Below are 17,170 nucleotides of genomic sequence, written 5' to 3'. Positions count from 1 at the left end.
TTGATGAACTCCATGGCAACATCTCCACCAATAGCGGCAAGCGGGAAGGCAGGCGATGACGTGTAATGCGGAAGTGCTGACGCGTGGGTAGCGGGGAGACCCGCAGCTCACCGATAGGTTAGAGCAGCGCGCATGTCACTTCCGGTAGGCGGAGCCAACATGCCGGACCACCGCATCCGCCGCGGGCGGGCGTTGCACACCGTCTTCTGAGCGGTAAGCGAAACCATTTAATGCTGACTGCACTTGGGTTAAAGTTGTTCTTTTCTTCGGCCTCTGAGGAAGCTTTGTCTTAAAGCGAAACAGCTGTCAGGCCTCCCTCACCCCCACTGTATACCCTGATGTGTCTTCCCACCGTGGATTAAAGGTATATCTTTTGCAAGCTCAGTGCCTTCATCTTCCTTTTTGCCATATTTTTTTACCTGCATGTTGGTTAATAACATTTTCTTTTCTTCACCTAGAGATTTTTTTACAGGTAATAAACTCTTCTATCAATGTTTTTTTAATTTTTTTTTTTAAATAAAAAGGAAATTCGCTGCTACTTTACAAATGCTGCAAACATACAGAGGCATTGCTATGTACATAATATATCACTACTTAATACTTGCCATTTCCTTTCCCTCTTTTGCATTGCTGAATCATGCAAATAATAAAATCAAGGCAAAAAAAATTCTTTTTAACACTTTCTTCCTTTGCCTAAACAAAGAATGTTTCCATCCATACAAAAAAGTGCCCTAGAATGAATACCATAGCAAGATCTTGGCTTGCCCATAAAGAGCTGCGTTGCAAGGAGGATTCACACATATTAAGTTACACGGATCCCATTTTAGTTACAGCAGTCCATGCCCAAATAAAGGTGCAAGTGTCCAGCAACAATAATCCATGTTGAAAGCCATCATAATTTATTAATTTAGTTAAATAGCCAGGCAGTTCAGCCATACAAGCAGGATGTGCTTGGCTTTTAGACTGAGCTAATAAAACAGAATCCATTTTAATATTTATTTAGTATTTATATATTGCTAACATCTTCTACAGAGCTTTACACAGCATACAGTCTTGTCACTAACTGTCCCTCAGTTGGCAAGGGGCTCACAATCTAATCCCTGCCACCTGTCCCTATTATGGTCTAAGGTTAATGCAATGGGCATACATCAGTTGTCAAAATACTGGTAAAATACAGGTAAAATTACTGTGCACTTTCTGCAGCTTACGAGCTGTTATGCTGGGTACACACGATGAGTTTTTCCGTTCGATTCCCGGATCGATTCGATTAAATCAAACATGTTCGATTGGATTTCGATCGTTTTTTCCGTCGATTTTGCATACCTATCAAGAAAAAATCGATCGAAATCCAATCGAACATGTTTGATTTAATCACATCGATCCGGGAATCGAACGGGAAATCTCATCGTGTGTACCCAGCATTAGGGTACGTTTCCACTAGGACCACGCGATTCACATGTCATTTTTTGCATGCAAATAAATATTAGTTTCAATTGGATACTTTTCTTTCTATCCTAGAAGGCATTCATTGGGCTCCCACAGAGTAAATTCTTCCTTATTTCTGATACGTTCACACTTGGCAAAGATCGTGTGTGTTTTCTGCAACCTGAAAATGCACATAATGCTTCCCCAATGCTCAATCGCAGTGCACTGGAAGCATTTCTTTAGGCGGTTCTCTAAAGGGGTGGGGGGGAAGCAGACACTACTGCTTTTTTACTTATAACAGGTGCAATTCCCTATTGCCGACAGTCAGCTGTTCTCAGCTGGCTGTCGGCCAAGAATTAGGACTCGGCCGTGGGTAAACGCAGCCGTTTTTCTGCGGTCACAAGTGTGATCCTACCCTCGAGGTATTCAAAGGAAGTACAGGTAAACCAGCAGCCAGCAGTCAACATAACTGACACCATTATGAAAATGTTAGTTGTCAGTGCCTCAGACTGTATACCGGAAATTGCTGTAAAACATACTTGCTGATCAGTAGTAGTTGTGGAACATCACACACCAGAAATGATCCCTATGGGGGAATATCTATACATCTACTTATAGGATGAATAATGGTGGCATGCATGATTCTCTCACCAGAACTCGCCATCATTCTGTGTAATAAGCCCAAGCTTGGCTTTCTCAGACTTGCTCACTTGTTTCCACTCTTCAGATCTTGAGTAAGAAAACAAAAACAGATATTTAGTTTGGTTATTGTCTGAAGAAAATGCTACATACAACAGTTCACTGTAGTTTTAGTTCCATGTACATCCATCGCTAGCACTGCATGCCATGCAACTTAGCATGTGGCCAAAACTAAGTTGTTTATGATTACTTCAATGGTGCCTGTGCATTAATACTTTACCTGTCCGTAGTCCTCACACCCCACTTGGTTGCTGGCATAATGTGGGCACATATGAGGAAGAAGACGGAGACAGCTGCAGACACAGACAGATAAAGTATTCATGCGCAGGCAACAGGGTTGGAGGAGGACATTTTACATACTGATCACCCGATCAGCTCAAGATTTTGCAGCTTGTCCGATTGGACATGCTCATGTTGGCACCGATTTTCATCCAATTGGATTATAATCATTGAATTAGATGGTCAATTGGCCTCCAAATTACCTGATGTATGGCCACCTTAAAGGAAACTGTAATTAAAAGAATATGGAGGCTGCCATATTTATTTCCTTTTAAGCAATACTAGTTGCATGGCAGTCCTGTTGATCTATTTGGCTGCAGCAGTGTTTGAATAACACCAGAAACAGGATTGCAGCTAATCTTGTCAGATCTGACAATAATGTCAGAAACACCTGATCTGCTGCATGCTTGTTCAGGGACTATGGCTAAAAGTATTAGAGGCAGAGGATCAACAGGATAGCCAGGTAACTAGTATTGCCTAAAGGTAAATAAATATGGCAGCCTCCATATCACTTACGTTACAATTGTCCTTTAAAGAGAACCTGTACTTAGTAAAAATATTTAAAATAAACACATGAGGTAACCTCAAATGAACATTACATAGTTACCTTGCCATCAGTTCCTCTCAGAAGCTCACCATTTTCTTCTGACAATAATCCCTTCCAGTTCTGACAATATTTTGTCAGATCTGACATATATCAGTTGCTGTCAGTAAAATATCAGTTGCTGTCAGTTATAGCTGAGAGGTAAACTGATGTACCAGGTAATGCCCATGTTTCCCTATGGCTCAAGTGGGCGATGTTACAGTTTAACTGTGTGCTGACCAGAAAGCTGTTATGGGTAATGGCCATTTTCAAAATGGAGGACGGAAAATTCCCTTGATCGCAGTGAACAAACAGGACGCGGGACAGGAGAAAGAGATTGAGGAGTAGACTACATGGAAGGTAAGTATGACTTGTGTATGCTTATTTTGACTTTTAATTTTCAGTTCAGGTTTTCTTTAAGTTTGTCCTAAGAATCTGCAATTTAAAAAATACCAAAAAGAAGGTGAAAAAGTATTGTGAAAAGAATTCTATTTTCTTACTTGATGGCTTAAAATACATTTTATTGGTAAAGTGTGGAGATGTCACCTAGGAGAAAACTGCAGTTTAAACTGCATACAATGTTTAAACTGCAGTGTAAACTGGCAGATGTTTGTTTTAATTCTGATCAATTAAAACATCTGTAAGTTTACACTGCAGTTTTAACCTCCTGGGCGATAATCCCGAGCTGAGCTCGGGGTATGTCGCGCAGGAGGAGTTCTCAGGCCCTAGTGGGCCGATTTGCATAATTTTTTTTTTGTTACACGCAGCTAGCACTTTGCTAGCTGCGTGTAACTTCCGATCGCCGCCGCTCGCCGCCGATGCGCCGCTACCCGTCGTGCCACGCAGCCCCCCCCCTCCCCGACCCCTTGCGAAGCCTGGCCAATCAGTGCCAGGCAGCGCTGAGGGGTGGATCGGGACTCCCTCTGACGTCATGACGTCAGTGATGTCATCCCGCCCCGTCGCCATGGCGACCGGGGAAGCCCAGCAGGAAATCCCGTTCTGAACGGGATTTCCTGCTTACTCTGATCGCCGAAGGCGATCGTAGTGGGTGGGGGGATGCCGCTGCGCTGCAGCTATCATGTAGCGAGCCCAGGGCTCGCTACATGATTTAAAAAATAAAAAAAAATAGTGCTGCGCCCCCTCCTGGGCGATATAATTGTATCGCCCAGAGGGTTAACATTGTATGCAGTCTTGGTCCAGTGTAATCTGTTCAGTGAATTTAATGTATCTGTTGTTGCATGGTCTCTAGATGAGATAACTATCATATCATACATGTTTAACATTGTTTCCTTTCCTCACCCACAACACTGGATATCAGTTTTCATTTTCCCTTATTTTAGCAGTAGAAGGTCAACACTCCGAGGCAGAGAGTATGCCAAAAAGAGCAGCTTCTTATTTCCATTGTAAGAAAGTATTTCCTACTCAGAGGAATTCTGAGCTAAATGTCTTGCATTCAAATGTATTTACCTGCAAAATGTTTATTTGAAAATAGTATTGAAACATGTAAATCAAACATTTTGTGCTAAATAATATCCCACGCTCCTCTAATGCCTTTTATTCAAGAAAAATGGGGGCTCTTAAAGGACTAGTGTTTGAAGGTATTTTAGTGGTATCCGACTAAATCCACAATCGTTTGTCCTTCCATTAGTTTTTAAAGTATACTTGAGCCAGGGCAAGGCTACCTGAGGTAAGCATAGATGTATGTTCATGCTAGATCCATATACCTATGTACACTGTCTGTTCCTCTCTATGCTCCTCCCACTTCCTGTTATCACTCCTTGAAAAACTCGACTTATGGGTAAAGTCAGGTTTTCAGTCAGGAAGTGGCAGACTTGCAGTGATGATTTCACCTATCACAATTCCTTTCCCTCCTCTTCCTCTTAGGAGGAGTGAATGGGGTGGGAAAGAAGAGGGAATGGAAGGGTAATAGGCAGTAACATTGCAGCAATCCTAACTTTTCCGAAAATTTGCCTTCATCCAAAAGTCACATTTTCAAGGAGTCATTATGGGTATGGGTAGGAATGAGGAGAGGAATGGACAATGCACAGAGGTATGTGGATCAAGCATTAACATACATCTGTGCTTACTTTAGATAGATTTGCCTTGGGTCAGGTATACTGTAACCATAATACATACCATACATTATTTTTATTAATAGTCCTTGAAATTACATAACGTTTGCAAGGCTATCCAAATATTGTTTTAATAGTATTTCATATACAAAAAATAGCGTCTAGTCAGAGTGATGCGTATGTAATGTGGGTATTATGAGTCTGAGATACATTTTGAGAAAAAGGCCGCTGCCACAAATGCCAGAAGAAGATTAACTATTTATACAGCTGAAGATGAAGCCAGTGATTCTTCATAGATACTGATACAGAGCAGTGACTGGGAGAATGTGATAAATATACTTCTTGTAAGTAGGTGTACACATATATTTTTTACCTTAGCGGTTCTGTAAAGGAACTGAGGAGGAGTTTGGACAGCTGTGTCTCCAATACAATTGAACCATTGTGTCAATCAGAAATGGAGCTGCTGCTGGAGGAGCCATCAGACAGATATTTCATAAATATTAATTGCAAAATGTAGACATGCAAAGCATACAATAATGAGTATTGATAATTAATATCAATTTACTATCATAAAAATCACAGAAATGGGAGACGGAACTACGACTGTAAAATTAATCCAGAAACCAGAAAACGTCTGAAATGTTCAATAATATCTATAGCCGTTTCCTGTGACTTTGAGGGGCATGCTAAATATGTTGGTGTCTTGTCTTAGGCCTCTTTTCCTCGGATGGCTGAACTGCTTGTTTGTTGAGTAGTTCAACCGCCCTGCTACAAGCCACAAGCGCAATTTGGCTGCAATTACTTGCAGCCAAATAACAGTATTCTGTAATCCTGCACTTGCCCATCTCATATTGCATCTGAGCATGACACACACCATGCTCAGATGCAACTCCATGGGGTGGCCGCCTGTACACCACCCATGCCGAGCACTGGCAAGTGCCAGTGGACCGGAGCAGCTGACAGGCGGGGAAATCACCACCTTCAGCTGCCCATAGGAAAGAGGTCTTATCGACAGTCATTAAAATCCCATGTTTAAGTGGATCCTTATTATGTAATAGATCTGTACCAAAGCAAACAATAGGGAAATATCTGGATCTCTCTGCTCCATGACTCTGGGAATGAGGAACAAGTTAGACCATTGGAAGCCACTTTCATAATACTGGTTAGAAAATTAACAATAATATCTGTATAGGTTCTATGTTATAACATATATTATTGAATTATCTCAAAAAACATTTAATGGATACTTACTCATCACTCCATGCACCTCTCCACTCTCTCATTCCCCAAGGATTCCTCATTCTAACCAAGAACAGCTTAGTAATCTTTCCAAAGCAAAGTGTCTTCTCTCCCAGAGCCACCCTCCTGATATTCGTCACAGAGTAAGCATGTCTTTTAACGAGTCCTAGAGCAGTGACTCCCTCCCTGTCACTGGTTGAGGAAGCCTGAGGAATGGATCAGAACAAGTTCAATTCCACAGAGCATCTCAGACTGCTTTAATACAGGATCACTGGCAAAAATGGATAAGCATAACAAAACCCATCATTAACAAGGGCTGTTCCAGTACTTCAGCAGCTGCATCTGCATCCAGCTCCAAAAGAACAAGCCATGTTCTGGGATTCGTTCCTGAGGGTTAAGCTGATGATAAAAAATGAACCTGCCATGTACATACTAAATCTTAGTAATGTGAATAGCCAAACTTAACTTTGTGGATGAGCACAATTATGGGCTCCATGTGCAGGAAGTAGATAACCAGTTGTGAACTTCAGTACTTTAATACAATGGAAACTTGAAGATATACATAATATGGGTTACACAGGACATCACAGGAATCCCCTTGGACTTTACCTGGAGGGCCACACTGTCAGTAGGGGGGGGGGGGGGGGGGAGGGGGTACACCTTCTTAGCTACGCCGCTGTCCCTTACTGAGAATGTCTCTTATTAGGAAGCAGTAAGGATGTGATCCTCTTTGGTTCTCATGGAGACCTCTGCTCTGCCTGTTCACAATAAGCCTTAGCAGGTCAGATATGTTTCACAATAAACACTTTATCTCTGTAGTTATGCTCATGAACAATCCGCTCTATACATATGATAAATGAGCATGCAAGTCCTCTGAGACTAATTCAGGAATGTAGTAGGGCAGATTTCATCCAAGCTTTCAGTTCACACATCAGACTATTTCCGTCTGGAGAATGAAACATTGAGCGCTTTTATGTAATGCTGAGTGATTGCAGCTGGTGTTAAGTAAACGCAGACACTGTGTATCACATTATAATCTCCCACGGTAGAGTTTAACAATCAGGATTTTTTTAAAATGCACCCAGGGTGTATATATTACATGTATGTCCCCTAATTTTTTTTGTAACCATTTACTTTTGCTTCAAGGCCACCATTTTGAACACAGAACAAAGTGTTCCATTGTTTGCGTAATACCAGATACATTTTACTGACAATTAGGAATAGACCCCAATGTAGGCTGTGTGCAACTCTAAAGATGGTCCTCAACTCAGAACTTCCTCTCTGCTCTAAAAGATAAGCAACAGCATAATAACCTTTAAAGAAAAAACATTTCTTTCTTATAGCTGACTGAAATCTGCAGTGTGTCTACCTCCCGTTTCATGGAAGCAGGTATAGGATTAACATCCTGTGTTTACAAATTAGCTGCTCTTCCTAGGCAGTCAGCTGACACAGTTGAGAGATCAAATTACACGTGTGATAAGTCACAGATTATTATTATTATTATTATATTATTAACATAACTTATTATTATTTTGTATTTATATAGCGCAAACCTATTCTGCAGTGTTGTACAGAGTCTATAGTCTTATCACTTCACTTCCTGCCGACTGGCTAACGCCAACGGGCGTGGCCACGGCAGCAGCCCCAGGACCGCCTAACGCCAATTGGTGTCAAGTCCTGGGGCTCTGTTTTGCAGGAGAGCGCGTGCAGGCTGCACACGCATCTCCACCTCGGGGGGCGGAGCTCCGTGCCCTCTTCAGTCTCGGGAGACTGATAGACGGCGAAACCACTGTCTAAAAACATAGTACAGTGCAGAAATCAGCAGCAGCGCTGTACTGGGGACAGCCGTGTGACACGGCTGTCCCCCTGGGGGACAAGAGAGCAATTGGCTCTCATAGGCTGAAGCCTATGACAGCCGATCGCGGGATTGGCTGGCTGCAGGGAGGGAGGGGAATAAGAAAAAAACTTACCTCCCTCAAGTAGACTCAAAGGTCGGTTTTCACTAAAAAAATGTCTTTATTCAATAAAACTCCAAAAGGGAGTCTTGATTCTGATTTGTAAGCTAAACATTTATTTCTTCCTGCTTTGGTTGATATTTGTTTCCATAAGAAATGAAAACCTACCTTGAGGTGGCAGCAGATCAGCCCTCCTCTTCTATGCACTTTTAGGAGTTCCTCGAACAAGTTTGTCTGTGCAGCAATGTTCCCTCTGTACTTGTCATCTGTTAGGTCAATGCCTTCTGCAACAGCTCCAGTGAAATCCACGATAGCATCTGCTGTATTACCTCCATCCAGTGCTTCATAAGAACCTGATAACCTAATAAACAGCATATTAAATGACATATACATAGTATGTATACAAATAAGAAAAATAAGTCAAATAGCAAAGTCAAGTAACCCTGCAGTATGTATTAATCTTTTACATCACTGCCTGCTGTAACCTTATGGTTGATACATTTTTTGCTAACATTTTAGGTGCACGCTTAAAGCGCTCCCGAGGTGAACTCTGGGTCAGAAAAGGGATACTTACCTAAGCCTCTGGATCCAGTAAAAGTGTCCAAGTGTGGTCTCCAGGCTGCACTTCCCCACAATATAAACTGAGGTGCAGGGTTAGTCCGTCAGAGCACCAGGTCGGACCTCCCATATACAGTCCACAAGGACCAGCACACTCAGGGATTTCTTTCAAACGTCATAGAAATCTTCATTGAAAAATCTTAAGCATTAAAACATGTGAGCCATCACAGGGACAATCAAGTAAGGGTATAACCGCCAAAGATGGTAAGTGTCCATCAGTAGCTTAGTCTCCAGATAGACAAACTATTTATAGTAGTCAGGTAGACTCAAGTCACAATTGTATGAGCAGTCCAATCATCATGGCTGTGACTGCTCATACAATTGTGACTTGAATACAAAACAGAAGAAAAAGCTTAAGGCACAGTAACTTGCAAAAAAGGTTACCTTTACTCAACGGTATTCAGACAGCGGAATTGCGGTGGGGGTAACAAGGCCTGACAGCTGTTTCGCTTAACAATAAGCTTCCTCCGAGGCCCCACAGTACATACCACTGGCCTCGGAGGAAGCTTATTGTTAAGCGAAACAGCTGTCAGGCCTTGTTACCCCCACCGCAATTCCGCTGTCTGAATACCGTTGAGTAAAGGTAACCTTTTTTGCAAGTTACTGTGCCTTAAGCTTTTTCTTCTGTTTTGTATACAAGTTATCCTCATAGAAGTGCACGTAGCTTTGGGTTACACTCCGGTAGTGGAGCCAATCCACCTCTGATTTTCACCTAGTGCCAGTTTCTATTCTCCTTCATTTATACAATTGTGACTTGAGTCTACCCGACTACTTTAAATACTTTGTCTATCTGGGGGCTAAGCGACTGATGGACACTTAGGGCCTTATTCAATTGACTTTTTCTCCTAGGAGATAATTTTTCATCTTTGATATAAAATTTCTTTCCAGCACTTTTTAACTAAAAAAGTACAAAACAGTAGGTGAAAAGGGACTAACAAAATAATTTTGAGTATTTTCTTGCTTTTTGGTGGTTTAAAGGGCATTTTATTGACAAATTTAAAAATATCACCTAGGACAGTGATGGCTAACCTTGGCACTCCAGCTGTGACAAAACTACAAATCCTATCATACCTCTGCCTCCCCAAGTTATGCTGAGAGCTGTCAGAGTATTGCAATGCCTCATGGGACTTGTAGTTCCACCACAGCTGGAGTGCCAAGGTTAGCCATCCCTGACCTAGGAGAAAACTCAGAAGAAAAAGTTAATTGCATATGGGCCTTACTGTCTTTGACGGATATCACATTGCTGGATTGTCCCTGTGATGGCTCATGTGTTTTACTCCTTGAGATTTTTCAATAAACAATTCAATGAAGTTTGAAAGAAATCCCTGAGTGTGCTGGTCCTTGCGAACTGTATTCTGGATCCAGTAAAGGCTTCCCACGCTATCATCGGGACCACTGTTGCCGCTCATAAACCCCTGAAAGAAATCTGATGAGAGGTTGTTCATCGGGCGGCCGGATGTGCGGCGAGTCAGCGGGCGGCCAGGTGTGCGGCGGGTGCGCACGTGGCGGCAGGTGGCGGGTGCGCGCACCGAGAAACACAGACCTAGAGCCCATTTTTAAATTGGCTTAGGTCTATGAGTCAATAGAGATGGCCCGAACGGTTCACTGGTGATTGGTTCCCGGCGAATTTTGGTGGTTCGCGTTTGCGGAGAACCGGGAACTTTTACGGAAGCTCGATTCGCCCGCATAGTGCATCATTAGGGTCAACTTTGACCCATCTACCTGTTCACGGTACGTGTGTGTGACAGGTGCATCACTGCATATACCTACCTGTTGTGTTCAGTGCACCCACCCACCTACATGAGTGCACGCAGTGTGATATACCACTCCGTGCATACCTGTTAACTGCACCTGTGTGACTGCACATTGTATTGGTCAAGTCAGTGCATACCTTTCACTTCATCCCCCCCAATATGGACAAAACAAAAGGCAGAAGCAGGCCACCTAGCAGGTCTGTTTGAGGTCGCGCTGTCGTGATTTAGTGCGGCCCTCGATCGAAGTACAGTGTTCAGAAGAAGGCACATACCATCGACCCCCAATATTGTCAGGAGGTAGTTAATAATTTAACACAGAACACCTGATCTTTCTCAGCTTCCGCACGGAAGCGTGACATATCTTCCTCCTCCTGCTCTGATTCTGGCACCCCACTTAACACTCAGTCGGCCGCCATCACCAAAGTGCCATCACCCTAGGGCTCAGCGGTGTGGAAATTTTTTTTGTGTGTCTGCCTCAGATGAGAGCAATGCCATCTGTACTCTCTGCCACCGAAAATTGAGCCATGGAAAGACCAAGACCCACGTAGGGACAACTACCTTACGAAGGCACATGATTACAAAGCACAAACTACAATGGGATGACCACCTGAGGAAAAGCAGCACACAAAAGCAAAGCCACATACCGCAGTGGAAGATACCAGGCCGCAATTTTTTTTATCAAAAAAGGCGATACCTAAACTGTACCGTGATGTTGAAAGGCAAATGGTGACATCTCTGGCACACAGCGTTGGGTCAAGGGTCCATCTGACCACGGATGCCTGGTCTGCAAATCATGCTCAGGCCTGCCTGTAGACTAAGTCTGTCCCCACACACAGCATCTCTGCCTGCCTGACTCAAGACTAAGTTGGTTCCCACACAGCATCTCTGGCTGCAGGCCGCTTGACTGCCTTCTCCGCCACCACCAACAGGGTCCGCCAGGACTCCAGGTGGATTCCTGAATTTTCTAGCAGCGGCCGCTATAATAATTTTTCTGGTGCGTGTACATGCCTGCCTAATTTTTCTGGCTGCACTGCAGCTGCAACAACAAAACAAAAGTCATGTACATGTGCCAATTCCCCTTCGTGATCATTACCTTGCCGCGGTGAAGGGGCTTGCTTATCACAATGAAGCAATGACCGACGGCTATATGAGTGTGTCCGGGGGGCACACCCACGATAATAAGGTCCTTGCTTCATTGTGGACAGACCAAGTTTGATTAGCTGGACAGTCACTGTTCTGTCATTCAGCTACCTCAGCCCAGCGACCATATGGGCTGGAAAGCCACCATCACCTGCACTCTCATCATGGTGCGCACCAGTCCAGCACGGCCGTCAATACACAAACAGCTGTTTGCGGTGCGTTACACAGTGAGTTTGGTCTGTCAGTGTGAAGCAGTACTCTAAACACATTCCATGATTGATGTATACACATGCAAGATGTTTTAAAGCACTTTAGGCCTGCAATTTAGCATTCAATGTGATTTCTGCCCTTAAAACGCTGCTTTGCGTCAAATCCAGATTTTTCTCCGGGACTTTTGGCATCTATCCCACTCATCCATGCAAAAACACAGATGTTAGACCCCTTGAAACATCTTTTCCATCACTTTTCTGGCCAGCATAAGTGTTTCTAGTTTTCAAAGTTCGCCTCCCCATTGAAGTCTATTGCGGTTCGCGGGAAGTTCGCGCGAGCCGAACTTTTGCAGAAGTTCGCAAACCCGGTTCTCAAACCTAAAATCGGAGGTTCGGGCCATCTCTAATAGTTAATTTATAAGATACAACATACATATAATATATCTTTGTTTTCAGGCATGATGGTCTGATTTATTACTATTTGATGTCCTTTACATTGTGTAAGTCTAAGCAAGGCATGAACTATTGCGAACACTAAATGAATCAGTTTTGAACTTGAGAGCACAGACCAGACGTGGGTTTTCAGCCTTCATATCTTGATAAATGAGACACTTACTTGGCATAAGCCTTCTCCAGCAAGGCACACCAGAACTCATTCTTTACTTGGGAATGACAATAGAGCAGACTTCCATCAGCACTTGGCAGGCGGTCATCAATGACAACATCTACCCAATCTCCCAAACACCAGAACCTGAAGAGGAAAATTCCAGTATATTTGTGTGGTCTTTTTGGGTCCCACTCTTGTTCCTCCCATTTTGGAATAACCTGTGATATCAGAACAAATGTTATACATTGCACTAATGGGAGTCTTGAAAGATGTTCCATGATATCACATTTATTAAACTTCTGGCATGTTTGTGTTACTAAACCACATTATGCACTGGATAGAAGAACTATTAAATATTATATTATACAATGACAAGCCAGATGTTGTTCTTACATGTAAAATTAATAAAAATATGAATGTTAATTTGGGGAACCCTCATGACAATTGGTGATACCACAGTGGGGATGCTTTTCATAGATTCTAGCGCACTGGTCAACATAGGACTAGATGCAATTCTTTTTTTGTGTGGGTGATGTTTCATGTAAAAAGTTTGCAGCCTTCATGCAAGTTAGGCCTCTTTCTGATGGGCGGCTGGACTGTGTGCTTTTGGGGCAGTTCAGTGTCCTGCCTGCTGCTCACAACCGCCATTTGGGTGCAATTAAAAGGCAGCAGAATGGCAGCGTTTTTATTACATCACAAGTATCAGCACTTGACACGTGGTATCACCCGGCAGAGTAGCAGCAGAGAGTCATGGCGTGTCATTCCTGGGCACAGCTGCAGAGTTTGAAAGGTACAGCCTGACAAAAAGAGCTGATTCATCATCATTCATAAGCTCCAGGGGGCAGCACAGCCACAATCATATGACTGCCTCTGCTTTCATTTAATTAGAGGAATTTTAAAGTAAACTCCCCTGTGCCACAGATTGATTGGTGCTGTAGAAGTATTTTTTAATTCACAAGTACAAATGGACAGCACTCCTATAGATAGATCACAATGATGTGCCAGGTCTGTGAGTCAGGCAGCACTCCCGGCTCCAAGTATGAACTGTAGGTGTAGTATAGACCAGCACCATCAAGTTGTATCATTGCTCTTTTATTGTTATAAAGACACTCCAGACATCATATAAATCCGACGTTTCGGAGGGAGTACCTCCTTTATCAATTTCATGTCAGTGTCTAAAATCACGCTACAAACACTAGGCTTTATATAGTAACATAAGTAACAAAAAAGAGCTGCCTGCCATCCTGTGGATGGACTCCTGTGTGTAAAATTGTGTTTTTTTTTTGTTTGCTTATGTAGCCTGCTCATCATGCCTTTCATGTCACTGAGTGAAGTTAGGTAGGGGGGAGAAAGGAGGGGAGAGTAGGTGTGTGTGAAACAGGGATTCTCTCTCTTTAGTTTAAAGAGGAACTCAAGTGAAAATAATGTAATAAAAATGTGCTTCATTTTTACAATAATTATGTATAAATGATTTAGTCAGTGTTTGCCCATTGTAAAATCTTTCGTCTTTCTGACTTCCATTCTGACATTTATCACATGGTGACATTTTTACTGCTGGCAGTGGAAAAAGATACTGCTTGCTTTTTTGGCAGTTGGAAACAGCTGTAAACAGCTGTTATTTCCCACAATGCAACAAGGCTCCCACAGTGTGATTTCAGATCCATGGTCCATCACAATATTAGCTAAATAGACTCCCCCAACGATCTATTTGAGAAAAGGTAAAAATTTCTTGTGGGAAAGCGGGTGTCAGCTAGTGATTGGGATGAAGTTTAATTATCGGTTAAGGTTTTTCTTTACCATTTAAAATGACAGAGGGGGAGGGGAAAAGCTGTTGCGAGGCAGAGGAATTTCCCTGCTTGAATGATACATAGCTGGGACAGGTTACAGGGTTCAGAGAGGTGACAGGGAGATAGCTGGATGTGTTTGTGTGTGTTGGGGGGGGCGGGGGGGGGGGGTGCAGGAGTTGGAACGAATGGGGGGGGGGGTCATCCAAGGTTTTGCAAGGAGGCCCAGTGATTTCTAGTTACGCCCCTGCTCAAAGGAAAGTCCAAGCAATCATACCAAACAATTGAATATGCTCAAATAATTCAAGATTCAAGATGGCGTCGTAACAGGACGCCGCGGCCACAGGGCTCCGGTCCTTTCTCTCCTTTCTCCCCTCTCACCTGCTCTTTCTTTCCCTCTAGGGAATGGTGGAGGGGCGGGGGTCACTGCTGCTGCCCGCTGGCAGCTCCATCACCGCTGCTGTTCGCCGGCAGCTCCATCACTGGCACACAGCCTGGGGGGCCTTGTCGGGGAGCCTGCCCGGAACACGTGGAGGCGCGGGCCTGGAGGCGGGCGGCCAGCTGATCGGGCGCTCAGCTGATCGCGCCCACGTGCTCTGGCTGCGCTGGGTTTCCGGATCTGGCCTCCGCTCTCTCGCCGCTGCAGGGAAGACCGGGGCATGCTGCCCGATGCGGACTTGACCAAGGAGGATCCGGATTTCCTCCGCCCGAGCTGCAGCCATCTCTGGATCTCTCCCAATTGCTGCCCGGTTTGCAGCCACCTTCGGATCTCCATCGCTGCTGACAGCCTTCTCATGCAGCAGTGGCCTGGATCCACTCTGCATGCACCATCAACCTCGGAGCGCTCTGGGCTGCCTGGATCCACACCACCACCGCATCAATGGAGGGCCTGATGCTGCCCCATCGCAGCCACAGAGGTGGTGATGCTGCCCCCCCTCCCAGTGGAGCTGGCTGCTGCATCTGGTGTCCTGCCACCACCAAGGTAAACCTCCTGGCCTGCCCACCACTTCTGCCCCCGGCCCCACGTCCACCACCACTGCTGCCCAGCCGAGGTGGCCGCCGGCCCCACGTCCACCATCACTGCGGCCCAGCAAATGTGCCCCCTGGCCCCACATCCAACACCACTGCGGCCCAGCAAAGGTACCCCCTGGCCCCACAGGGCCCCCACTGTGTCTGCACCCCTCACTACCAGCCGTGCGGACTTGTAATCAGGAGCGCTACTCCTTGGGCAACCTGGTCCGAGTGAACTCTGCTGTCCGCCTCCATCATGATGCCCCTCAGCTTTCACAGCCTTCTCTCTACTTTCGTGGACAATCGGTAGCACCTGTCTTGTTGGGAGCGTGTCGCTGTGTAGCGTCCAGTGCCGAAAATGGCAGCGCTCATATCAGCTCTCAGGATGCTCCTCCAGTCCCACTCTTTTCTGTTCCTGCTATCAGTGTATGTTCTTGCTATGTTTTGTATTACGTTAACTGTACGTGTATGCTGTAATGCTCTGTTTTGCTTTGCTTTTATTGTTGCTTTTTTATTGTTTATATGTATGTACCATGCTTAACTGTATGCGATGCTGTACTCTGCTTAATTGTACGCACAAGCTGTAATGTTGTCCTATGTATGCTTGTCCCATGTCAATGTATGCTTAACCGTATGCTATTCCTGTTTTCTTTTCATCGACGACCCTGTATGCGCCAAAACCAATTCCGGGTACAATCCACCGTTGTACTTGGAGATAATAAATTCTGATTCTGATTCTAATAAAGGATTTGTGTTGTGAATGTCCAAAATGCATTTACATGCCATAGTTCATACATACCTTTCTCCAGAGAGACTTGTGAAGGGACAGACAGGAACAGGCAGCCACAAACCAGCAGTTTCCAAGTTTTCCTTGGTGTAAATCATGATGGCTGATTCCATCCACAAACAGATATGGGTCATCACATAGTTCCTGCAAATGTGAAACCAGAATTAATGTCTCCCATGGAAAAATACTTCTTACTGTAATGTATATAGAAAAGACTTCTTATATGGAAAAGACTTCTTATATGGAAACGACATTAATACTTAAAGCACACACAATCTCTGAATTATGTAAAAATAACAAAGCCCTAAACCATTTGAAAATAATTACCAGGATGGTAGATGAGTTTTTACAGGAATTCCACTCTGATGTTCTAATTTAAACAAGACTGACGACAAACTGTCTACTGTATGTACATAAAATAGGAGTAATAGAATTCTGAGGATCAGTCCAGAACAAGGCTCATTGCTACTGTGTTAAACTTTAAGCCAGTAGCTTAAACACAAGTACTGTAATGCACCTCCAGGATTGTTAAGCAAGTAACCAGTGCCAACTGTGTCCATCCAATAAAGGCGCCTGGAAATTTGGGCACCCAGTAGTGTTGGGCGAACACCTAGATGTTCGGGTTCGCAAACGTTCGCCGAACATCGCCGCGATGTTCGGGTGTTCGCGCCGAACTCCGAACATAATGGAAGTCAATGGGGACCCGAACTTTCGTGCTTTGTAAAGCTTCCTTACATGCTACATACCCCAAATTAGCAGGGTATGTGCACCTTGGGAGTGGGTACAAGAGGAAAAAAATATTTGAAAAAGAGCTTATAGTTTTTGAGAAAATTGATTGTAAAGTTTTAAAGGAAAAACTGTCTTTTAAATGTGGAAAATGTCATGTTTCTTTGCACAGGTAACATGCTTTTTGGCGCCATGCAGTCATAAATGTAATACAGAGAAGAGGTTCCAGGAAAAGGGACCAGTAACGCTAACCCAGCAGCAGCAGCACACGTGATGGAACAG

The 17,170-nt window shown here is 44.1% G+C and overlaps 1 protein-coding gene across 2 annotated transcripts in view; it reads right to left on the bottom strand.

The window, feature by feature from the left end:
- CAPN6 (calpain 6) overlaps positions 1-17,170 on the bottom strand; it is a 174,266-nt gene that overhangs the window by 48,192 nt on the left and 108,904 nt on the right. For both annotated transcript variants that reach the window (XM_068251113.1, XM_068251112.1), the window contains exons 3-7: positions 16,175-16,306; positions 12,590-12,798; positions 8,421-8,613; positions 6,310-6,503; positions 2,077-2,154 (exon numbers count right to left, since the gene is read on the bottom strand). In XM_068251113.1, coding sequence (XP_068107214.1) covers positions 2,077-2,154; positions 6,310-6,503; positions 8,421-8,613; positions 12,590-12,798; positions 16,175-16,306 — 806 coding nt within the window. The remainder of the gene's footprint in view (positions 1-2,076; positions 2,155-6,309; positions 6,504-8,420; positions 8,614-12,589; positions 12,799-16,174; positions 16,307-17,170) is intronic.

The sequence above is a fragment of the Hyperolius riggenbachi genome, chromosome 8 (genome assembly GCF_040937935.1).
Source record: "Hyperolius riggenbachi isolate aHypRig1 chromosome 8, aHypRig1.pri, whole genome shotgun sequence".
Taxonomy (NCBI): domain Eukaryota; kingdom Metazoa; phylum Chordata; class Amphibia; order Anura; family Hyperoliidae; genus Hyperolius; species Hyperolius riggenbachi.
This window is presented reverse-complemented; position numbering and strand designations above follow the sequence as displayed.